General features: G+C 53.6%; 1 protein-coding gene across 1 annotated transcript in view; it reads left to right on the plus strand.

Moving 5' to 3' along the window:
* The window catches only part of LOC124475382 (transformation/transcription domain-associated protein), a 54,935-nt gene that overhangs the window by 24,823 nt on the left and 4,660 nt on the right, over window positions 1–25,452 (plus strand). Inside the window, 27 exon segments of the mRNA XM_047031939.1 lie at window positions 333–546; window positions 751–879; window positions 1,781–1,930; window positions 3,183–3,382; window positions 3,670–3,791; window positions 4,622–4,835; window positions 6,789–6,968; window positions 7,139–7,285; window positions 7,575–7,694; window positions 8,471–8,758; window positions 8,890–9,027; window positions 9,180–9,292; window positions 9,601–9,736; window positions 11,219–11,410; window positions 13,176–13,371; window positions 13,958–14,076; window positions 14,291–14,437; window positions 14,546–14,646; window positions 16,413–16,473; window positions 16,614–16,754; window positions 17,751–17,912; window positions 19,696–19,786; window positions 19,965–20,164; window positions 21,695–21,956; window positions 23,911–24,136; window positions 24,392–24,609; window positions 24,905–25,089. Coding sequence (XP_046887895.1) covers window positions 333–546; window positions 751–879; window positions 1,781–1,930; window positions 3,183–3,382; window positions 3,670–3,791; window positions 4,622–4,835; window positions 6,789–6,968; window positions 7,139–7,285; window positions 7,575–7,694; window positions 8,471–8,758; window positions 8,890–9,027; window positions 9,180–9,292; window positions 9,601–9,736; window positions 11,219–11,410; window positions 13,176–13,371; window positions 13,958–14,076; window positions 14,291–14,437; window positions 14,546–14,646; window positions 16,413–16,473; window positions 16,614–16,754; window positions 17,751–17,912; window positions 19,696–19,786; window positions 19,965–20,164; window positions 21,695–21,956; window positions 23,911–24,136; window positions 24,392–24,609; window positions 24,905–25,089 — 4,452 coding nt within the window.

A 25,452-nucleotide genomic window follows, 5' to 3' on the forward strand; every position in this document is an offset into this window, starting at 1 on the left:
ACCTTGTTTATTAGGCTGGATTAGCCCTGGGATCTGTCTAGATTAGCTCTAATCTTTATCAGATGAACCTCCCCCCGCTGCTGTGGGGGGGTCGATGACTGTTTAGACAACGTTTAACAACAGCTTCTGGTCATGGTTCTGTAATTGCTGGTAATCTCTAGGGTTTTGTTGAAGTGTTGTGTATACTGATTTGGCTTGTATTTTCTAATGTGACAAAGCTCTCTCTTTCTCCTTTCTCCCCCTCTTCTGTTTCTCTCCATCGCCACCTCGATCATTTCCTAACCCTCCTTCCCCTCTCTCCCTGTCGTTCCCTCTCTCCCTCCCCCCTCCAGGAGCAGCCAGCCCAGGCCAACTTCTCCAACATCTGCACAGGCCTGGAGATCCTGTGCTTCCTGCTGACGGTGCTCCAGTCCCCGGCCATCCTGGCCCACTTTAAGCCCCTGCAGAGGGGCATCGCCGCCTGCATGACCTGCAGCAACACCAAGGTCCTCCGGGCCGTCCACTCCCTGCTGTCCAGGCTCATGAGCATCTTCCCCACTGAGCCCAGTGAGTTTGGACGACACACACACATATGTGGAGTCACTCTCACACACACACACACATATCTGGACTGACACACTCAGAGGCTGTGGGCATGTCAGTACCATTACTGTCAGTACCATTACTGTCAGTACCATTACTGTCAGTACCATTACTGTCCTCTGAAGTGATCTCTCTCTCTCTCTCTCTCTCTCTCTCTCTCTCTCTCAGGTACCTCCACCGTGGCGTCTAAGTACGAGGAGCTGGAGTGCCTGTATGCTGCCGTTGGAAAGGTCATCTACGAGGGCCTCACCAACTATGAGAAGACCACTAGCAGTGCTAACCCTACCCAGCTGTTTGGTAAGACCCCTTTCCATATCTCTCCCTCTCTCCCTCCCCCCTCACGCTTAGTAACTTAAACTAACACACACGGTCTCCCTGCCTCCAGCCGAGGCTGTGAGTGCGTCTCCAGCCTGTAGCACAGGGCTAGCATCTGGCCTCTCAGAGAGATGGCTCGGCAGAGAGGCAGGGCGTCTAGGGACCAGATCTGTTACACACACAATCTCCCTTTTCACCCCTTCTCACCCCCTTCTCCAAATATCACATTTAATACAGCCAGATGCCAGTCCCAGCAAAAAAAAAAGAAATTTGTAGCTTATTTTTAATACATGAAGCTATAACTCTCCATTTACACGGCGATGGCAGTTTTTCCATGTTTCTGTCTAAGTAAGTGCAGCATCTCTGGGCCCACGGTGACAAATGGAGGGCCATCGAAGAGCTCACGCTATTGGATACAGGCTGCCCAGGACGACAGCCCTAGTCAATAGGGCTGACTTCCTGTCCTGTGCCTAGGGGGTAGAGTTCTGTAAGGGCTGTGTGTGGGTCTGTGTGTGTGTGCTAGGGTACAGTTCCTATCCAGGCTGTATTGATACATGTGTCTGGCCCTGGGTGACACCTCCCGCATTTGTCTCCCCCCCCCCCCCCCTCCCGTCTCCAGGGAGATGAACTGAGGAAGCCATTACTCATCCTTCTCTCTCTCCCCCTTCTCTCTCCTCTCATCCCTCTCTCCTCCTCTCAGTATACCAGGAACTCTTGTTATTTAGAGACTCTCTCCTGTGTCCTTGCGGCTCAACTGCACCTCACAAACCAGATGGCCCCACCCACAGATAGAAACTTGCTGTGTGTGTGTGTCCTTGACTAAAACAGTGTGAGGATCATGACTAAAGTGATACTCCCCCCCCTTCCCCTCTGGGTTTTGCAGGAACTTTGATGATCCTGAAGTCTGCCTGTAGCTATAACTCCAGCTACATCGACCGGCTCATATCGGTGTTCATGCGCTCGCTCCAGAAGATGGTCCGGGAACATCTGAGCCCTCAGCAGGCCAACCCTGGAGCCACAGAGACCAGCACAGGTACACACACACACACACACCTGCTCTCCCCTCCTACAGATTCAGCCTCACCAGCTCTCCCAGTAGATACCTTACCAGTTCCCAGTAAGGCTGGGCTCAGGTAACCTGCTTTCTCTGTGTGTGTGTGTGTGTGTGTGTGTGTGTGTGTGTGTGTGTGTGTGTGTGTGTGTGTGAGTGTGAGAGAGAGACTGAGGTCACTGCATTGGTCTGCACATACTCCAGTTACCGGCCCTCCCAGTTCTGTCTGCCCACACTACACACACTGTCCTGTGTGAGTACCTGAACTTGCCTGGTGACATTTCGGCTGGAGGGGGGAGGGTTTACATCCCCACCACACACCCAGTAGCTCAGATATCCCGCTATCTCAGCTCGGCTACAAAGCCCTCTACAGCCCTGTGAATGGCTCTGAGGGTCAGGCAGATCCACAAGCCAGATACCACATCTCACTGGGGGTTCCCAACACACACACACATTAGCCTTCTCACACACGCGCGCTCACACACAAACACACACCCATTATCTTTCTCACACACGTGCGCTTACACACAAGCACACACACACACATTATCTTTCTCAAGCACACACACACACATTATCTTTCTCAAGCACACACACACACACACTCAGGCCAGGTACACCAGTCCCAGAGGGAGTGTTTCTTAGTTTCCGGTGTCCTCCCAGCATTGTCCAAGCCAGTGCCTCGGGCTGAGACTGGCACACTGGCGTCTTGTGTCTGCTTGGAATAGAGACCGCAAAGCAGGTCAGCCACTGTTGGAGCTTGAATGCAGATACTGTGCTGTCGGGCAGGACCCTGTGCTTCCTCTGGTCGTCTGGCGATTCTTCCAGTAAGATTAGCTGTCCCCTGTGTGAAGGACCAGGGAACACAGCTTTCAGTGCATGCCAGACTCCAGACCCTGGACCTCCTGTCCTTGTTCCTCCACACACACACACACACACACACACGCACGCACACACACACAAACTCGCTGAAACATTCCAGAGTGGCAATGTGTGTGAGGCGTTAAGGAGTGTTTAGCTTCCTAATGACACCGTGTTCTCTGTGGAGGGAAAAAGCCCAATCCATAGTGATTACCAAAACCAGGGCAGAGTGTCATGGTAACGAGAGTGCAGAATGAGGTCACATCCGGCAGGGTGGCTGTGAGGAGGGGGGGGGGTTCCAACCATGTCCCGATGGACTCCCAGCGATGATGCGGTTTCAAGCCCCTTGACCCCTGAGCTGTCCCGCCCGCAGTGACCAGCGAGCTGGTGATGCTGAGCCTGGACCTGGTGAAGACCCGCCTGTCCGTCATGAGCATGGAGATGAGGAAGAACTTCATCCAGGTCATCCTCACCTCGCTCATCGAGAAGTCGCCCGACGCCAAGATCTTGCGGGCCGTGGTCAAGATCGTGGAGGAGTGGGTGAAGAACAACTCCCCCATGGCAGCCAATCAGGTGAGAGGATGCAGGGGGATTCCTCCCCGGCGAAGGTGGGGAGAAGAGATGGGGGGGGGGGGGGGGGTGGAAGAGTTAGGGAGGAGAGGATGGGTTGATGGGAGCAGATGAGGAGAGGAGGGGTGGAGGAAAGGAGCAAAGGTGCTTCACACTCTCTTCCTGATGCTTTAAAGATAAATGGACTAAATCAATCTGCTCCCTCTCTCATCTTCATGTCCCCTGCTCCTCTATCTCTCTCTCTATCTATCTCTCTCTGTCTCTACCCCCCCCCTCCCTTCCTCCACCAGATGCCTAACCTGAGAGAGAAGTCCATCCTGTTGGTGAAGATGATGACCTACATCGAGAAGCGTTTCCCTGACGACCTTGAGCTAAACGCCCAGTTCCTGGACCTCGTTAATTACGTCTACAGGTAATCGCCCTCATCAATCACCTGGCCAGCTGTGTGGACACACACACACACACTATCCATCTATATGAGGGGAGAAGAGATAGGGAATGAGTGAGAGTGCGCACACACACACACACACACACACATACACAGTTATAGAGCTAGAGAGAAATTGAATATTTAGTGAAAGAGTGAAGGAGGTGTAGACAGAAATAAAGCATTAAAGGAGTGGGTTTTTGGCTGGGGGCCTAGACAAGAGGAGCCCTAAGTGTAGCACTTACCAAACAGAAAGGGAGGAGGGAGGGGGCATGTGGGACGAGGAGAGGGCAGGGAGGTGAGGGGGAGAACAAGAAGAGAGTTTGACCTTGGAATGGAGCCAAACTCTTTAGTCCACCGCTAGACATGATGCTGTTCCTCACTGTGACACACACACACACACACGCACCCACAGGTTTGAGGTGGCCCCCTGCATTCTTACACAGCCACACCTGCCCCCCCCCTTCTCTATTCTCTTGAAGAGGACCCGCGAGGCCCATTCCCAAGTAGTAGAATGATGTAGAAATGATGGCCTTGGTTATTACTGCTGTTTAAGGAGAAAGGCTTTGATGTTTCCAGCTGCTCCTCTCCCTCAGAGAAACAGCTTTACGACATCACTTTTCTTCCTCATCTCTCTCTGCCCCACTGACCTTCCTAGCTACGCGTCTTCAAGGCATCAATGTGTTTACACATATGTTATGATTACATTCTTCGAAATATCTGTCGCTTTGACTGTGCTTTTGTTTATTGTGAGAGCAACGAGTGACTATTCCACCATCCTGATTTGCCTGTTACCCCCTGGCCTGGCCAACCAGGGACGAGAGCCTGTCTGGCAGCGACATCACGTCCAAGCTGGAGCCCGCCTTCCTGTCTGGCCTGCGCTGTGCCCAGCCCCTCATCAGGGCCAAGTTCTTCGAGGTGTTCGACACGTCCATGAAGCGCCGCGTGTACGAGAGGCTGCTGTACATGTGCTGCTCCCAGAACTGGGAGGCCATGGGCAGCCACTTCTGGATCAAGCAGTGTATAGAGGTGAGGGGGGCGGGCGGGAGGGAAGGAGGGCGGGGCAGGCTGGGATCGGCCCACTGAGGTGAGGGGGGCGGGCGGGGATTGGCCCCCTGAGGTGAGGGGGGTGTACTAATTGGTTGACACCCTGTCAATCATTCAGGACCTACAGTGCCCTCCAAAAGTATTGGAACAGTGAGGCGAATTCCTTTATTTTTGCTGTAGACTGAAAACATTTGGGCTTGACATCAAATAATGAACGTGAGACCAGAGATCAACGTTTCAGCTTTTATTTCCAGGTATTTACATCAGGATCTGATGCACAACTAAGAAAATATCACATTTTGTTTGAATCCACCCATTTGTCATGTGAGCAAAAGTATTGGAACAGATATACTTAAAACATATTTAAGTGAATAAGACTATTTTTTTTTTTTTTATCTACTATATTTAGTTGCAAATCCTTTGCTTTCAATAACTGCAGCAAGTCTGTGACCCATTGACGTCACCAAACTTTTGCATTCTTCCTTTTTGATGCTTTCCCAGGCTTTCACTGCAGCCTCTCAGTTGTTGTTTGTTTTGTGGGGTTCCTCCCTTCAGTCTCCTCTTAAGCAGGTAAAATGCATGCTCTATAGGGTTTAAGTCTGGAGATTGACTTGGCCAGTCTAATACCTTCCATTTCTTGCCCCTGATGAACTCCTTTGTTGTTTTGGCAGTGTGTTTTGGGTCGTTATCTTGCTGCATGATGAAGGCTCTGCCAATCAGTTTGGTTGCATCTTTCCTTAAATTGGCAGACAAAATGTTTCTGTAGACTTCCGAGGTCATTTTGCTGCTGCCATCATGTGTTACATCCTCAATGAAGATTAATGAGCCCGTCCTAGAAGAAGCCATGCAAGCCCAAGCCATGACATTACCTCCACCGTGTTTCACAGATGAGCTTGTGTGTTTGGGATCATGAGCAGTTCCTTTCTTTCTCCAAACTTTAGCCTTTCCATCACTTTGGTAAAAGTTAATCTTTGTCTCATCAGTCCATAAAACTTTGTCCCAGAATTTTTGAGGTTCATCTCTGTACTTTTTGGCAAATTCCAGCCTGGCCTTCCTATTCTTCTTGCTAATGAGTGGTTTGCATCTTCTGGTGTAGCCCTTGTACTTTTGTTCATGAAGTCTTCTGCGAACAGTAGATAGTGATACCTTCACTCCTGCCATCTGGAGGTTGTTGCTGATCTCACTAACAGTTGTTTTAGGGTCTTTCTTTACAGCTCTCACAATGTTTCTGTCATCAACTGCTGATGTTTTCCTTGGTCTACCTGTTCGACGTCTGTTACTTAGTACACCAGTAGTTTTCTTCTTCTTCAGGACATTCCAAATGGTTGTACTGGCTATGGCCAATGTTTCTGCAATGGCTCTGATTGATTTTCCATCTTCTCTAAGACTCACAATTGCTTGTTTTTCACCCAAAGACAGCGCTCCGGTTTTCATGTTGTTTTCACCTCTGAATACAGTCTGCATAGACAAAACCTATCTTACCCAATCTGAACCTGAGTGTAGACATTCAGTGGTATTTATTGATTGAATAATGTATGAAATAGGACACACCTGGGCAACAAAACACACCTGTCAGTCATATGTTCCAATACTTTTGCTCACGTGACAAATGGGTGGGTTCGAACAAAAAGGTGATATTTTCTAATTTGTGCATCAGATCCTGATGTAAATACCTGGAAATAAAAGCTGAAACGTTGATCTCTGGTTTCACATTCATCGTTTGATGTCAAGCCCAAATGTTTTCAGTCTACAGCAAAAATAAAGGAATTGGCCTCACTGTTCCAATACTTTTGGAGGGCACTGTATCTTGGAATGGTGGGTGGAGCGGGTTGTTTTGATGTGCGTGATTGAAGTAAAAAAAAATATATAAATGTGATTGAATACTTCCTTTTTTCTTCTTCTTGGTGTGATCTGATGTCTTCCTGTCTCCTCCAGCTGCTGCTGGCTGTGTGTGAGCGGAACAGCATTATCGGCACCAGCTGCCAGGGCTCCATGCTGCCGTCCATCACACACGTCATCAACCTGGCCGACAGCCACGACCGCGCCGCCTTCGCCATGGCGACGCACATCAAGCAGGAGCCGCGCGAGCGCGAGAACAGCGAGACCAAGGAGGAGGTGAGGTGCACACACACACACACCACACCACACTGATAAAGGAGACATTTGAGGCCAACCCATGATCCCATCAGCAGCCTTCCACAGCATGCTGCTCATACTTCCGGACTCTTTCCTCCGACCTTCAGCCCCTCCAGCATGTGTAATGACTGGAGTGTTTGTTTGTGCAGGATGTGGAGATAGACATCGAGCTGGCGCCGGGAGACCAGACGGCACTGCCCAAGACCAAGGAGCAGGCAGAGAGAGACGCAGGGAACCAGCTGCACATGCTCACCAACCGCCACGACAAGTTCCTGGACTCTCTCCGAGAGGTCAAGGTGAGCCCCTCCTTCTCTCCTCTCCTCTTCCCCTCCTTCCCTCCTCTCCTCCTCTCCTCCCCTCCTCTCCTCCCCTATCCTCCTCCCCTCCCCTCCTCTCTGCCGCTTAGACCCTCCTCCTCCCCTGTGCTCTCCATTCCTCCCTCCTGCTCCCTCCTTTCTCCTCCTCATCCCCCAGTTGTTCCTCTGCCACCTGTCTCGATTGCAGGCTGCAGTCAGGATGCATTCCTATGGATATGTTCACCTCTGTAGTCATTGTGATTAAAGATGGGGTGTGTGTGTATGTCAGACTGGGGCTCTGCTGAACGCCCTGGTGCAGCTGTGTCACATCTCGACCCCCCTGGCTGAGAGGACCTGGGTCCAGCTCTTCCCCCGCCTCTGGAAGATCCTGTCCGACCGACAGCAACACGTAAGTACTCCCAGACTCCACCTGACTCCGCACGTGTCCTGTTGGCGTCATGCAGTGGGCGCGACCTTGGCCGTCTCCTTCCCTGCCAGAAAACACGCTGTGGCGCTTAACGACGGCCAATTCATTTATGCCGAATAAAAAGGAAAAACTTAACGAGCTTAACGAGGCAGATGCCTGGCGGTGTTTATAGGCTTGTTGAGTCCTGATCTCAAGTGATTGAGCTGTTAAGGCTGAGAAAGACTGGAACGGGAAACAGACGTGTTGATAAGCCTGTTTTCACACCAGGACAGGGACACGGCCATAAATAGGTCAGGCTTTCACACTCTGCGCTAATTGGACGTACACTCTCTTAGGTCACCGAGAGAGGAAATCAATTCCAAAGAGAAAATTGAGGATAAAATGGTGTTTAAATGGCTGGATTATGTTCTTTTCCCACCAGAGCGCACGTTGCCGTGGTGACGGATGGCTGCTTTGTAATTAAGATGTAGCTCGGTCAACAAATGGCGGTGGGATTGAAAGTGACATGTCATGAGTCAATGGGGGACATTGAGCAGACAGCATAATCACTGCATCCGCTGACTGATCGCTTATTTCTGTGGAAGGAAGAGCATTAGGGGGCTGGAAAAGATGCTGTATGGCATGCTGTGTCAACTGGTACTGTCCTTTTGAGCAGATGTCTTACCCCCTTCCCTGTCTCCCCTACCCCTGTCCTCATCCCCCCCTCTCACCCCTCTCCCTGCCCCCCTGTCCCTGCCTGCCTCCCCCCACCCCCCCAGGCCCTGTCGGGGGAGATGAGCCCCTTCCTGTGCAGTGGGAGCCACCAGTCTCAGAGGGACTGCCAGCCCAGCGCCCTCAACTGCTTCGTGGAGTCCATGTCGCAGTGCGTGCCCCCCATCCCCATCCGGCCGTGCGTGCTCAAGTACCTGGGCAAGACCCACAACCTGTGGCTGCGCTCCACCCTCATGCTGGAGCAACAGGCCTTCGAGAAGGGCCTCAGCCTGCACAGCAAGCCCAAGCAGAGCACCGACTTCTACGAGCAGGAGAGCATCACGCCCCCCCAGCAGGTAGGTACACAGCGGGGGCAGTGTGTCCTTCCAGGCAGCCGGGGTCTCTCTTAGTGGGGGAAGGGGGGGGGGGGTTGTACATGTGGTGGGCAGCCTGGTAAGATCCTTCTCTTCCTCTCCCAACCTCCCAGGAGATCCTGGACTCCCTGGCGGAGCTGTACTCCCTCCTGCAGGAGGAGGACATGTGGGCAGGGCTCTGGCAGAAGCGCTGCAAGTTCCCCGAGACGGCCACCGCCATCGCGTACGAGCAGCACGGCTTCTTCGAGCAGGTGAGGCTCCCGCCCCGGCTCGGCGCTCTTCTGGTCACGTGACTCAGGACGGAGGGTTGGGGGTCAATACCTGTCAGAGGTGGTGTGAGTGTTCTATTCAGGCTGTGTTATGCAGACTAGATAACACTCTGTGTGTGTGTGTGTGTGTTCAGGCCCAGGAGAGCTATGAAAAGGCCATGGAGAAGGCCCGGAAGGAGCATGAGAGGAGCAACACCTCCCCGGCCATCTTCCCTGAGTACCAGCTCTGGGAGGACCACTGGATACGGTGAGGACAGGCCCTGGGTCTGTAGGCCTATCTTTCTGTCTCTATATCTGGATACCGTGAGGACAGGCCCTGGGTCTGTAGGCCTATCTGTCTGTCTCTATATCTGGATACAGTGAGGACAGGCCATCTGTCTCTCTGTTTCATCGGAACGCCTGTGCTTTACTTTCTCCAAAACTCTTGTAGCAAAAAATCTTGATGATCTATGGGGCTAGCGGTGCTATGAACATGTCCTCTAGGGGGAGCTGTGGGGCTCCAGCCATGTCGCCCTGCCCCCCCCCTTGACCCATGTCTCTCTACCGTGTCTGCAGGTGCTCCAAGGAGCTGAACCAGTGGGAGCCCCTGACGGAGTACGGCCAGTCCAAAGGCCACAGCAACCCCTACCTGGTGCTGGAGTGTGCCTGGAGGGTCTCCAACTGGGCAGCCATGAAGGAGGCGCTGGTACAGGTGAAGGAAACACACACTCACACACACTCACCCTACACAGAAGAACCAGCGGCCCAGTATCACTAAAAAGATGTCCGTAGAAACATGCATACAAAGAAACACACTTGGACACCCCGACTTGCAGCTAGTGTATAACACTGTCTCCCTATATATGCCTGGTTGAGTTAACTCTGCTTGTTTATTGAACTGTACAGTCCAGTCCAGTGTGTCTGAACCCTCCTGTTGTCTGGGTGAGCTACGGCAGGCTGTGTCGAGGCCCAGGCCCAGGTCCCCCAGCACCACTTCCAGAGAGCAGCTCGTTAAGATGAGAAAATTTACTCAGTGCCCGGTGGCAGCCAAATGTATTGGGCCGGTGTGGAGGAAGAAAAAGGGGGGGGAAAAAAGCAAGCTAAACAAAGTAGTGTTGAAGGAGGATGGGGATGGTGCCTGACATATAACAGATACGGGGGGCGCTCATCTCAAGGAGACCTGCTGCACCTCCCTCAGCTCTCTGTCCTGAGGTGACAGCTAATTAAATCTGTATGGGGCAACGACGCTCTCCACTCCCTCCCCTTCTCCCCCCTCCTCTCTCGCTCTCTCTCTCTCTCTCTCCCCCTCTCTCTCTTTCTCTTTCTCTCTCGCTCTCACTCCTTTCTTTCTCTCTTTTGTTTGTTTTTCTTTCTCTCTGTCTTTTTGTTCTTTTCAATCACTTCTTTTTGATTTCTGTGTTTATCCATTTCTCTCTCTTTCTCTGTTTTCCTCCCCTCCCTCTTCTTGCATCTTATATTTGTTAAATATATTCTCTCCTGTGGAGAGAGTGACTAATTGCTCTGGGTTCTGTCGGCGAGTGATTGGTCCCTTTTGTGTGGGAGGGCCAGGCTTCAGGGCCGGCCCACAGGAAGTCGCACGTCTCGGCTTTCAATTACAGCGCTGATAAGGGCAGCCCTGCTCCCAGACAGATGTATCACCGGCCGCCTGTGATAAGTGCATGTTGTCCGATTGCTGTAATTTTCCTCCCCCTACGCATTGTCACACACGCACACACACACTCAGGAAAAACAGTCGTAAGACACACGCAGCACTTTGCAGGCGCACACACACACACACACACACACAGTCTTAGCAATCACAAACACTCATGCATGAAGCCCCACACACTGCCGTGGCTCTGGTCAGGCCGGCAGGCTCCCTGGGGCTGTTTATGTTGTGGTTGAAGCACTCAGCCTCGAATCAATATCTGGCATTGTGCTTTCTTCCCCTCCGCGTCAGGGCAGACAGGCTGATTAGTCATTAGCCACGCGGGCCTCCTCTGAAGCCGTCCAGCGGACATAGTTTACCATGCTGCCGTATGATCACCTGACGGCAACGCCGACGTCATGGAAACGAACGCGCTTCCTGTCGGACGCGCGGATCGATCCGAGTGCACTCTTCCTCTCGGGAGATATTCCTGAAATCCCAGTGTGTGACTTGTGCTAATGTGTGTTTGTGGTCTCTTCAACCCAGGTGGAGCTGAGCTGTCCCAAGGAGATGGCGTGGAAGGTGAACATGCACCGGGGCTACCTGGCCATCTGCCACCCGGAGGAGCAGCAGCTGAACTTCATCGAGAGGCTGGTGGAGATGGCCTCCAGCCTGGCCATCCGGGAGTGGAGGAGGCTGCCCCACATCGTCTCCCACGTACACACACCTCTGCTGCAGGTGAGACACACACAGCACCACACACACCTCTGCTGCAGGTGAGAGACACACAGCACCACACACACCTCTGCTGCAGGTGAGACACGCAGCACCACACACCCCTCTGCTGCAGGTGAGACACACACAGCACCACACACCCCTCTGCTGCAGGTGAGACACACACAGCACCACACACACTCCTCTGCTGCAGGTGAGAGACACAGCACCACACACTCCTCTGCTGCAGGTGAGACACGCAGCACCACACACCCCTCTGCTGCAGGTGAGACACACAGCACCATGGGCTCTGTTGATGGAAACATCACACACACACACATCTGGGGCACTCACTTTCTCTGCTGTTCCAGAGATTAGGAGGAAAGGCGGCAGTCTATTAGTGGTGGAGAGACCATTGTTGATAACACTCGGGCTCTCATCCTCACCCCGCTAAACACGGAGGTATAGAATGGAGAGAGATCAGAACAAGAGAGAATGACTGAGCGAAAAAGAGTGACAGAAATGGAAAGAGGGTGCTGAGAGAGCGAGGGCGAGAATAGGGAAGAGAGAGAGAGTGGCTGTAATTACTCTCCTGCCATCAGATAAGGTTTGATGAAGTACCTTCAGAAGAATTACATTTACATGACTGATGGGCCGTCCGACTGAAGGTTATAGATGTGGCATCGGCCCATCTTAACAGATCACTGAGAATAATATTGGATTGCCTCATTTATTTGGTTTTGCGCGGGCCGAGTTGTGGAAGTTCTGCTAATTGAAGGTGTTGGGCTATCTTCTCTCAGCAGGGATTGGAACTGAGCAGCTACTTTGCTATCTGTGTCTGTGAGTGTGCGCGTGGTCCAAATCATTACAATTGCAGGGAGCAAAACAATCCAGCTCCCCAGAACAGCGTTGTGAGGGGCTCTAAATATCCTCCATTCAAGCCCCGCTCTCCTCCACACAGCCAAGCCTGGTGTCAGCCAGACCGAATCAAGTCATTCCCCTCAATGACTAGGGATCAATCAACAATACCTGGCTTCAGTATTGATATTGACTGACAGGTAGATATGATATGATTGATCATACACCCACCTTGCGGAATTGAAACCAATCAATAGTGCCCCACTGCAGTCCGCTGGAGCCTCTTATCACCTCATCACTCTCACACTTTCCCATCTTATCTGGCTTGCCTTTATTTTTTTTCCGATCCGATGAGCAATTAGGCTCGCATCATTTCTACTCCCTGCCACCGCCCCCGCCCCCACCCCACCTCCCAGTAAAGTAGCCGTCCCTACAGGTAAATGGGGTCTAAGTCACTTTGATCTGTCCATCTCTCTTCAGAGATGGCTTGTCTGGGGGTTTTAGGGCCCTAAAGCCAGTAATGCAGCCTGTGCTAATGACCCTGGAATAGACTGGTGCTCTGCAGTCATGCTGCTGCGGTCGTATAGAGGATCAGGCACTCCCCCAAATCTCCTGGCCTCTTCCATATCTCTTCATCTTTGACTTCTTCACCAAAAAAAGCCATCCTCGCGGCCTCGCCCCGCCTCCCCGCCTCTCGCTCATTTTCTTTCCGTCTCCGTCTTTCTGCAGTGTCGTCTTTCTTCTCTCTGTAACTCGCTCCGCTCTCCCTTTATTCAGCTGAACCGCCTTTCTCCAACTCTCCTTTTCAACCATCCTACTCTTTTAGCATGCGACATATCTAACCCCTCTCTCTCCTCTCTCTGTCTCTCTCTCTTTGTCTCTCTCTCTCTCCTCTCTCTCTTTGTCTCTCGCTCTCTCTTCCCTCCCCCAGGCTGCCCAGCAGATCATTGAGCTCCAGGAGGCGGCCCAGATCAACGCAGGGCTGCAGCCGGCCAACCTGGGCCGCAACACCAGCCTCCACGACATGAAGACGGTGGTGAAGACCTGGAGGAACCGCCTGCCCATCGTGTCTGACGACCTGTCTCACTGGAGCTCCATCTTCATGTGGAGGCAGCACCACTACCAGGGTACGGCCACGCCCCAGCTCTGCTCCGTCTGCACACATACACACACACACACACACACTCAGTAGATAGTGGTCACAGGATGGCGCTTTGTTTGAAAGGCTCCAGTGAGCGGATCCCCTCAGGCTCTCTGTAGCACGCCGACTTCCTCCAAATGTCAGCTCTCCGGAGCACTCTTCCTCTCCGCAGGATTTAACCATCGCACACACACACACACGCGCGCACTTTTGCTCGCCTCTGGTCCCGCTGTGACTGAAAGCATTTAGAGAAGCAGCCACCAAAGAATATGTGTGTGATGATGCGTGGAGCGGCCGGGGCTCAGCCGTGCTCATGGCCCCTCGCCTGGGAGCCTCGCCCGGGCCCACACACGCCACACAGCAGCCTCACTTCCTACCACACCACACTCTCTGGAGGTGCTGTCCATTCATGTCTGGATGTCTTCTCCTCACCCCCCCCCCCCCCCCCCGCTCTCTCTCTCTCTCTGTTCTCCTCTCGCTCTCTCTCTCTCTCTGTTCTCCTTCTCTCTCTCTGTTCTCCTCCTCTCTCTCTGTTCTCCTCCTCTCTCTCTGTTCTCCTCCTCTCCCCCCAGCCATTGTGACGGCGTATGAGAACAACACTCAGCACGACCCCAACACCAACAACGCCATGCTGGGCGTCCACGCCTCTGCCTCCGCCATCATCCAGTACGGCAAGATCGGCCGCAAGCAGGTAACGAGGCTGTGTTCTGACTGTGGAGGATCTGGGTTCTACTGTTTGGGTGAGGTTCTCATGATGGCTTGATGATGCGGATATAACAATCTAGAACTTTTGGCCCAGGTTCTGTATTTGGAACAGATTTCGCACCGATTGCATGAATACAAAAATTTGAGACATACGAATTGTCTGTAAGTGTTTCAACTCTGTGTGTGTGTGTGTGTGTCAGGGCCTGGTGAACGTAGCCCTGGACATCCTGAGTCGCATCCACACCATCCCCACCGTGCCCATCGTCGACTGCTTCCAGAAGATCCGGCAGCAGGTCAAGTGTTACCTGCAGCTGGCCGGAGTCATGGGCAAGAACGAGTGCATGCAGGTAGGAGGGAGGTGTGTGTGTGTGTGTACGATATGCTAGAAGTTCACCTGAACAAGCGCTTATTCCAGATGTTCTTTGGTTTCTCCTTGTCTCCCGTGCCTGGACCAGGGTCTGGAGGTGATCGAGTCCACCAACCTCAAGTACTTCACTAAGGAGATGACTGCAGAGTTCTACGCCCTGAAGGGCATGTTCCTGGCCCAGATCAACAAGTATGTCACCTCTTCCTCTCTCTGGACTCGGAGCCCACCACCTGTGGTGGAACCTTTTGATACACGATGACATCATCAATCGTTGTGTCATCAAAACGCGCCCATGACAGGTTCACACTGCAGGGCGTGCCTGTGAAGCATGATCCCCCCTCTACACACACACACACACACACACCTCCCAGCACCCCCCTCTCCCCATCATCTTTGACACAAGCCTGCCCCCGCAGAGGTGAAAGACAAATTAGGGGCGTCTTATTAAATATATACGCAACCGAATAATTAACTCACTGGCAATTTGCAGGAATCTCTGGGATCAGCAGAACCGTGTCTGCACCTCAGCAGGGTCTAATGGAATCATTAAGTTCCTCCTTCGACGGGGAAGTGGGGGGGTCTGGGGGGAGCATGCCATGTGGGGGTTGTGATTGAAAGTGCATGTGATTGAAAATGTGTGTGTTTGTGAGGGTAAGTGTGCGGCTTGGCAGCGGGCGGAGGGAGGGGTGTAAGAACAGTTAAGCGAGCGACAAACCAGACACCCCTCGTCGGTAGTCTCGCTTCCCGCGGAGCCCCGAACATCCCGTTAAGCGACTCCGACACAGGCAACGTGAAGACGACTAGGAGCCCGTAACCAATCACTGTAGGACCCCTGCCACTGGCTCCCCCAAGCAATCAAGACCCTGTTTCTCCATCACTCGCCTGGCTTTCTTAAGGCTTATAATTGATAGGCAGGGAGCCATTTTTAAAATACATTCACACTTGTTTTGGAACCGATCCCAAAATGGAAGCCATTACCCTGAGCCCTGTTGACATTCCTAACAGGAGGCAGGGGAGAGGGAGGCAGGGTGGAGTGGAGGTGGAGAGGGTCTGTCCTGTGGTGCAGCCTAACCTTTATTTATTAATCATTGCCTAAACGGAGGGGGGAGGGGGCTGTTCACACCATGTGCCCACAGGGACCCAAAGCGGATTGAGAGCATTGAAACAGCTGATGATTCAGAATACATCTCAATGTCAGCAAAAAAAAGAAAGGATAACGTTCCAGTCAAACGGAGCCCCCCCCCTCCCCTCCCCTTCTCCATCTGCCTGGCGTTCCCTGCTATTTAAATGATTCCAAGTTCCAGATTCTCGAACCTGGATAAAGAAGCCCTGAAGGATTCTCAAGTTTATCGTTGCAGTGTTCTGTCTAAGCCCCGGGCTCTTCAGAGTCGAGGTGTTTACAGATCCATAGAGCCATTACCCGGCCCTGCGACAGCCCTGATGGAAGGCTCGAGACGCTACGTCTAAGCCCGAGTGTCACCCTGTATTAAACAGCGATCAGCCCACATTGATATCACACCCGCCGGCTTAGCGCCTCGTAAACGCCACAAAGTCCCCATGACTGATAAGTCCCGCCATCTTAAATGCTTACGGTGTAATACTGGGCCGAGTCCAGGGAGGGTTGGGGGGAGGAGTGAAATATGATGGCTATTCATGTGGAACGCATATTCAGATGGCGATCATCGTCCTAATCTATCTTGCACTTCTTTTTCCTCCCCCTCTTTCATTCCTCTCTCTGTCTCTCTCTCTCTCCCCGTCACACACCCACCCGTTTATCCTTCCCTGCTTCTTCTCACCCTCTCTCTCCTCTCTCTCCTCTCTGTCATCCCCTACGACCCTCTCATTCCTCCCCACTCCCACCCTCTCCTCAACACATCCCCTTTCCCTTCTCCTCCCCTGTTCCAAATTACTTTTCCCCCTCCCCCCCCTGTTTCCCTCCTTCCTCTCCTCTCCAGGTCTGAGGAGGCCAACAAGGCTTTCTCGGCAGCAGTGCAAATGCACGACGTGCTTGTTAAGGTGAGGTTTGTGTGTGTGTCCAGGACTTGATACATAGGTTGTTTTGTATGGGTAGTTCTAGTGTAGCTTAGTGTGTGCTGAAGGCCTGACGTGTGTGTGTGTGTGTGTGTGTGTGTGTGTGTGTGTGTTTCTGCTGCCAGGCCTGGGCCATGTGGGGGGACTACCTGGAGAACATCTTCGTCAAGGACCGCCAGCTGCACCTGGGCGTGTCGGCCATCACCTGCTACCTGCACGCCTGCCGCCACCAGAACGAGAGCAAGTCACGCAAGTACCTGGCCAAGGTGAGGCCCATAGCTCACCACTCACCCACCCCACAACACGCACACACACACTGACCAGCCCCATCCCTGATCCGGGGCTAATTCACTCTCAGTAAAGGGGATCAGCCCTCATCACCAGCCCTCCTGACAACCCAGTATTCAGCTGCCTCCGTTGGAAGGCCTTAGTATTAAGGCTCACCACAGATCCTGACCACAGGCCAGCTATCAAGGCATTTGAAGGACATGGCGACCTTGTTGATATGAACCTGGTCAAGGGTTCCCACCCAGCCCCAGCCCTCGGACAAACCCGGAGCGTGAGATCATGTCGGCACTGAGATATTTCAACTTGGCATTTGTGGAATGAGGTCCTCATTGGGAAGTCTGACCTTTTGAACAAGCGCCGCTGGGATTCTAAACCCTGGAGACACCTGGACTCCTGAGAGGAAGAGAGGGCGGGAGGAAGAAAGAAAGATGGGTAAAACAAAGGAGAAATATATAGGAATAGAGAGAGGGAGATGAAGGGGATGGAGAAAGACATTTAGAGAATGAAAGAACATGACTTAACTGACCTGAGTCATTTTTCTAGTTATGCATCTCTCTTGTGCTAGACATGGGGTACTATCTGGGTTACCATGGCTATCTCCAGAGCTAACATTGTAGACTGCTACAACACATACTGTTCCCATTGGCTATGTCACCCTCTTCTAATGAATGCCATTATGAGAGAGAAACAGAGTGTAGCATTTTGGGGAGTTCTATAGTGGGGCTGGGTCTGGCAGGTCTAGCTGACTGTGTTTAGTCTGATAGATGAGAGGAGATGGAGGGTGATTATCTGTAATTATACACAATCTGTGTGGTCTGGCCGTCTCACTCTGGGGGGGGGGGGGGTTCATGTCTCCATCAGAGGCCCCTCTGAAACCTCCCACGTGGGGGCGAGTGTGTGTGTGTGGGGGTGTGTGTAGCCTCTATGATGCTGCTATAGCCTGCTAAAAGCCCACGCTCCTTAACTCCCCCCAGGTCCTGTGGCTCCTGAGCTTCGACGACAAGAACACGTTGGCCGACGCCGTGGACAAGTACTGCATCGGGGTGCCGCCCATCCAGTGGTTGGCATGGATACCACAGCTGCTGACCTGCCTGGTGGGGTCGGAGGGCAAGCCCCTGCTCAACCTCATCAGCCAGGTGTGTGTGTCGGTGTGTGTGGGCATGGCTGTGCACTCCCGTCAGCCTAATCAGGATAGATTAACAGCACTCAAGGCCAAAGTGGCCACTCTCCAGAAACCCCCATTTACCAAATTAAGCATCCTGAATTCTCCCCTGTCGCTCGGAACGCTATTTATTGGCTTCCAACTCCCATCAGCGAGACCCCCCCTCCATCTTCTGTACATTATTTACCGAAGGAACGATTAAGAAGTTAATATCAGGCATAGTCACAGTGAGGGAGATAATTAAATGGAGGACTAATATGCTCCCCTTAATGGAGTATTATTTCCGAGCAATTTGACGAGCGTGATCTTCAAAGAGTAGTCAGATACCGCAAAACGGCTCCTCCTTCCAGCTGGGAAGTCGACAGGGAGACGGAGGGGGGAGACGGGAGGACAGAAAGAGACAGACATGCAAACAGGGAGAGATGGACGGAATGACATCAAATAGACAGCTGGCCAGGACATGACTTGATCCACCGCACATCACAACAACAACAACCTGACGGGACCAAACTGGCTGGAAATGGAATGGCTAGACAGGTGTGTGTGTATGTAAGGGGATTTGATTCAGTATTTGGGGATACACAGGTCTCTGCTCCATGGCGTCCCCCGTGCTGATTGAAGGGGGAAAGGTTCTCCTCCTTGTAAAAGATACTAGAAGAGGAGAGAGCCGTCTAATGGACGGGAGCCTTTATCTCCAAGTCTCCCGCGCTGAATAATTTAGAGTTTTCTCCGCGCGGCGGAATGTTTTAAAAACGGACGGTGAAATATTGATGAAGGTGAGCGAGGAGCGCCCAGGGGCGAGATGAAAGATGAATCACGCGCGCTTCCAGAGAATCTCACCCCCTCTTCCGTCTCCACGCCCCCTCCTTTCCTCTCTCCCTCTGCTCCCGGCCTTACCCCAGCGCCAAAATATGACATCCCTCATCTCCCCATTAGCACTGTGATCTCTCCTTCCCCTCTCTCTCTCTTTCTTCCTCCGCTCTTCCTCCTCTCCATCCTCCTCTTTCATCTTTAATGCTCAGCTTAACTGCCACTTAGTCCCCCCCCCCCCCTTCCCCGCTCTCTCCCCCTCCCTCTCATCTTTCTCTCCTCACACAGCCCATGCATGTCTCTCTCTCTGTCTCTCTTTCTCCCCCCCCCTCTCTGTCTCTCATGCGTCCACTCTCGGTCTCTCCCCCTTCCTTCACATCTTAACTTCTATGAACTGTTAATGACAGCAGTGTCGTACCCTCCACCAGAAGGCCGACCAGGCGAGACCAGGGGATCAAGTGGCAGGCTAATGGGGTACAGGGCGGCTCCTCAGAGGGGGAGAGGTCCTTGCGCTCCGGCCCTCGACCAGCGCGGGTCCCTCCCCATGCGTCAGTGTCAGGTTAAGGGGATATCTCCGCTCCCCGTCTTCAGAGCCCTGTCTCCTCTCACCAGGGGGTCTCCAGCTCGTACCTCGCTCCCTTGTCCGGGCCCGAGGGTGCTCGTGTCAGCTGTCTGGCTTTATGAGGGGGTTGTGATAACAACCACAGAAGTCTGAGAATCGGTAATGAGGTATGATGCTGTGAGGATGACACCCGGTTGTCATGTCAAGCCTGCTAATGGATGCAACTCCCAAGCGGAGGGGTTAGCTACAGAGGTGGCAAGGGTGTCAGCGATTAGCGCCTTTTCTCCTTGTCTCTCTCTCTCTTTCCCGCCCCCTCTGTCTCTCTGGCTCCCCGAGGCTGGTGTTGGGGTGTGACGTGTGTGTGTGTGTGTCCTGACTCCTCCAGGTGGGCAGGGTGTACCCCCAGGCTGTCTACTTCCCCATCAGGACCCTCTACCTCACGCTCAAGATAGAGCAGAGGGAGCGCTACAAGAGCGGTGAGTTTGGAGCCTAGTTCAGGAACGTCCTCAAAAGACACCAAAAAGCAAAGCTTGGAACATCAGGTTAACCCCCTCCTCTCCCTTCTCTCACCTCCCTCCCCCCCTCTCCTCCTCTCCCCCCCCCCTCTCCTCCTCTCCCCCCCCTCTCCTCCTCTCCCCCCTCTCCTCCCTCCAGACTCAGGCCAGCAGCAGCCCAGCTCAGTGGGCTCCCAGAGCCACTCTGCGTCGGACCCAGGCCCCATCCGGGCCACGGCGCCCATGTGGCGCTGCAGCCGCATCATGCACATGCAGCGGGAGCTGCACCCCACCCTGCTGTCCTCCCTGGAGGGCATCGTGGACCAGATGGTCTGGTTCAGGGAGAACTGGCACGAAGAGGTGAGTGGGAGGGGCTTTGTTCCTATGCTAGATTAGCTAGAGCTGTGTTTATTCCCTGAAGGGGAAATTCAGATGTCAGAGCGGGCCCAGTCAAATGAACCCTCCAAAGGATCGATATAAAGCATCACAAGTATCACAGTGTTGCATGCAGTACAACAGTGTTTAATAGTGTATTTACTTCAGAATGTACAATGACTTAAAGTCAGGTGAGTCATGTTTCTGCAAGTGTTCCCACTCCCCTGGCTCCAGGCCGTGTCCAGCTCCCAGACCGCCTGGTCCTCCAGCCTCAGGGAGGCTGACGGCAACAAGCTTCTGAAGCCTTCTGGTCGTCTGCAGCGCTCACCGTGGCAGAATACGTCTGCTCCCGAACATGCTACTCAGACAGGAAGATGTCTCTCTCACATGCCACCACCCCTAAAACAGAGTGTGACTAGGCCTGCCAAAGGCCAGACACTGGGACAGTGTGTGTCTGTAGGTGTCTGTTAGGGAAGGGCCATTTGTAATTGAATCACTTTTCCCCCTGTTGTGTAAAAAAAAAAAATGCTATCTGATATGGGGGCAGTGTTGGGTAGAGGGGGACTGGGATTCAGGTTGCGCATGTGCACTGGGGCTTGACTCAGAGTGGGGGGGGGGGGGAGGGGGGCAGGTGATTGATAGGTGCAGTGTGCTTATAGGATGAAGCGAGCGGTTCAGGTGTGTGTGTGTATTTGGAGCAGAGGGCTCGCAGCTGCAGCCTCTGCGCTCCGTTCCAGTGGGCAGGCAGGGACAGAGGCACATTGTCACACACACACACCCTTCTGTTCTCGCTCTCCCCCCATGTGGGAACAGATTCACCTGCTGTGTCTTGAGGTTGAGGTGGTGAGGTAGAAGCTCCAGCCTCAGGGCTAGGACGTGTGTGGGGGTGGTTTTGGGCTTCCCACAGCCTGGTCACCCCTGCAGGGTGGTCGCTGTTACAGATCCCCCCCGCCCCCCCCCCCCCCCTCTGGGAACTCTTATCTCCCCAGGTGCTCTGTACCTACCCCCCTAAAGAGACCCCTCCTGTCCCCCCCCAGGTGCCCTGTACCTACCCCCCTAAAGAGACCCCTCCTGTCCCCCCCCCAGGTGCCCTGTACCTACACCCCTAAAGAGACCCCTCCTGTCCCCCCCCCAGGTGCTCTGTACCTACACCCCTAAAGAGACCCCTCCTGTCCCCCTCATGTGCCCTGTACCTACCCCCCTAAAGAGACCCCTCCTGTCCCCCTCATGTGCCCTGTACCTACCCCCCTAAAGAGACCCCTCCTGTCCCCCTCATGTGCCCTGTACCTACCCCCCTAAAGAGACCCCTCCTGTCCCCCCCCCAGGTGCTCTGTACCTACACCCCTAAAGAGACCCCTCCTGTCCCCCTCATGTGCCCTGTACCTACCCCCCTAAAGAGACCCCTCCTGTCCCCCTCATGTACCCTGTACCTACCCCCCTAAAGAGACCCCTCCTGTCCCCCTCATGTGCTCTGTACCTACACCCCTAAAGAGACCCCTCCTGTCCCCCCCCCAGGTGCTCCGCCAGCTCCAGCAGGGCCTGGCCAAGTGCTACTCGGTGGCCTTCGAGAAGAGCGGCGCGGTGACCGACGCCAAGATCACGCCGCACACGCTGAACTTTGTGAAGAAGCTGGTGAGCACGTTCGGCGTGGGCCTGGAGAACGTGTCCAACGTGTCCACCATGTTCTCCAGCGCCGCCTCCGAGTCGCTGGCCCGCCGCGCCCAGGCCACCGCACAGGACCCCGTCTTCCAGAAGATGAAGGGCCAGTTCACCACAGGTCAGTGTGTGGCTGTGTGTGTGACTGTGTGTGTGTGGCACTAGGATATGCCTAGCATATCAACAGGTATTAGCGACTACTGTAGTCGTCCTACTTTAAGGTTGAGGTATGGGTGTTTGTTGTGGGGAGAGTTTTATCCGTGTGTGCAAATGTGTAGCAGCAGGCGGAACAGTGGTGTTCCGGAACATAATTGGGGTTCTGAACCAGATGATTTGATTTGAAGTGAGTGTGTGAAAGCTTGTTTGTGCTCTGAGCCAGTGTTGATTTCAGGATTGACGCAGCTCTGCTCGTAATCCTCTACCACTGCAGGCCTCCATGCATTTCCCACATCTACTTATTAGACAGGTGCCCATCCAGTATCAAACCGCCCCCCAGAGACAGAATGACTGACAGTTTGTCTGCCTGGAAGTGTGTGCGCGCTTGTGTGTTCCTCCCATTACATAAGCAGGTTGAACCACAGTTCGCTGGCCTCCGTGGTCAAAACCAGGCCCTGTCTGCTCCAGCTCCAGCCCACACAGCCTAAATAAACCCTCTGCCTGGCCTCCAGCCACTAGTTCTCTCATGACTGCCTTCTCTCTCTCTCTCTCTCTCTCTCTCTCTCTCTCTCTCTCTCTCTCTCTCTCTCTCTCTCTCTCTCTCTCTCTCTCTCTCTCTCTCTCTCTCTCTCCATCTCTCCATCTCCATCCACCCACACTGCCTGTCAGTCTCTTATTCCTCTCGGTTCGCACTCCTCCACCTCCTCTCTCCCACGCGTTCCTCCTTATATCCCTCACCCCCCCCCCCCCTTCATCCGTCTCTCTCCTTGGTATGTCCTGCCACCGGTCTAGTGAGGGGCCAGCAGAGCTAATGGTGCTTGGCTCTGGGATGGAGGGCAGAGCTGGAGAGAGAAAGAGAGAGAGAGAGAATGAATGGAACGGAAGAAAAGGGAGTGTGGGGAGAGGATGAGGGAGGGGGAGGAGAACGTGTGAGAGGGAGCGTGTGTTTGTGTGTGTGTGTGTAAAAGCGTGTGTGTGGCAGAGCGAGTGGCATTCCTGCGCTCCAGATGTTGCAGTGCCAGCTGTGTTGGCACGTCCCACTCACAGGGTGCCTGGCAACCGGCGCTCCCCAGCTGTGCCCACGGCAACGGGACGCTGGAGACAAACCAGGCCGATCTGTAGAGCGGAACAAACAGGGTTTACAGCCAGCCATCCATCTCTCCCTCCCTCTCCCGCCCTCTCTCCCTCCCACTTCCTCTCCCCTCCACCCCCCCCCCCCCCCCTCTCCTTGTCACTCCTCTCCTCCTTTTCCCTTCGCTTTCTCCTTCTCTCTTCTCTTTCACCCTTTTTCGTCCTCTCCTTCTCCCTCACCCCCTATACTTTACCTTTCTCTCTGTCACCCTCTACCTCCTCTCTCCTCACCCTCCTTTCTCCCTCTCCGTTCTCTTCTCCCCCCCTCCCTGTTATATGGTTTGTGTGCTGGAACATATGGGTTTATGTGAGCACACACAACATTTGGCTCAAATTGGCTCAAAGTTCTCAAATCCAATTACAGTGCAGGCTATTTGCATGAGTTATAGTTCTGACTGAGCTCGTTACTCTGTAACACAGGGAGAGAGAGATGTCTGTTTATACCCTGCTTTAACATTGGGAGGGTTCTCTCCCTCGGTACCCCCCCCCCCCCCCCCACACACACACACACGCACACACACCCTAACACTCCCACTTCAATGCTGTTTGTTATCTCTGGGACTGGACTGTAGGACAGTGTGTGTGTGTGTGTGTTTGTGAATCCTTGGTAAACCATCAATGAAGGAGGTGGGTGGTCGTGAAAGTTGATGACTGTACTCTAGACTAACGAGAATCATTCAGTTAATTGTGACCAAGTACGCTGTACATTTGACGCATGAGTCCCTCCCCTCTCCAACCAATCTGGTTTCTTTCGTCCCCTCTCCCTCCTCCCTTCCTCCTCCCTCCAGACTTTGACTTCAGTGTCCCGGGCTCCATGAAGCTCCACAACCTCATCTCCAAGCTGAAGAAGTGGATCAAGATCCTGGAGGCCAAGACCAAGCAGCTGCCCAAGTTCTTCCTGATCGAGGAGAAGTGTCGCTTCCTCAGCAACTTCTCAGCGCAGACCGCCGAGGTGGAGATCCCAGGAGAGTTCCTCATGCCCAAACCCACGCACTACTACATCAAGATCGCCAGGTGAGGATACACACACACACACACACTTACACACACATCCTTCAAGTTGACATCGAACCCAATCCCTAAACCCCTTAAAACCCCCTGGAAAAAGCAGTGGAAGTTGTGGCGACCGAGACACTTCCCACAAGGATTGTAAAGCAAGGCCGCACAAGCCCAGTCAATCAGGATCAAGACTAAACACTCCTCCTCCTCACTTTTCTCCCGCTGTCCGTCCATGTTTCCTCACCTGTTCTTGTGTGTGTGTGTCCCCAGGTTCATGCCCCGGGTGGAGATCGTCCAGAAGCACAACACGGCGGCCCGCCGCCTGTACATCCGGGGCCACAACGGCAAGATCTACCCCTACCTGGTGATGAATGACGCCTGCCTGACCGAGTCCCGCAGAGAGGAGCGCGTCCTGCAGCTGCTGCGCCTGCTCAACCCCTGTCTGGAGAAGAGGAAGGAGACCACCAAGAGGCACCTGTTCTTCACCGGTACGTGGCCACGCCGCCTGGGGGAGCCCACGCTCACTGTCTGGATCTCTCTGCATATGTCGACATGTCTGATGCCTTCTCCCAGGGAAAGCTCTAGAAGGGCTGTATCTAACATTTCTCATGTTTTCCCCCACCTCCATGACTCTCCTTTTCTACTTTCTTTGCCTTTCTCTGCTTCCCTTATCTCCTCTCGTTCTCCGTCTCATTGTGTTTCTCTCTCTCTCTCTCTGTCTGTGTAAAAGCAGTATCATTGAGTTCAGTTGTGAAGTGTCTGACCCTCCTCCTCTCTCCCCAGTCCCCAGGGTGGTGGCCGTGTCCCCCCAGATGCGTCTGGTGGAGGACAACCCCTCGTCCCTCTCGCTGGTGGAGATCTACAAGCAGCGCTGCACCAAGAAGGGCATCGAGCACGACAACCCCATCTCCCGCTACTACGACCGCCTGGCCACCGTGCAGGCCAGGGGGACGCAGGCCAGCCACCAGGTACACACACCTCTACAGCCCCTACACACACACCTCTACAGCCCCTACACACACACCTCTACAGCCCCTACACACACACCTCTACAGCCCCTACACACACACCTCTACAGCCCCTGCACACACACCTCTACAGCCCCTACACACACACCTCTACAGCCCCTACACACACACCTCTACAGCCCCTACACACACACCTCTACAGCCCCTACACACACACCTCTACAGCCCCTACACACACACCTATACAGCCCCTACACACACACCTCTACAGCCCCTGCACACACACCTCTACAGCCCCTACACACACACCTCTACAGCCTCTACACACACACCTCTACAGCCCCTACACACACACCTCTACAG

The sequence above is a fragment of the Hypomesus transpacificus genome, chromosome 13 (assembly GCF_021917145.1).
Source record: "Hypomesus transpacificus isolate Combined female chromosome 13, fHypTra1, whole genome shotgun sequence".
Classification (NCBI taxonomy): Eukaryota; Metazoa; Chordata; class Actinopteri; order Osmeriformes; family Osmeridae; genus Hypomesus; species Hypomesus transpacificus.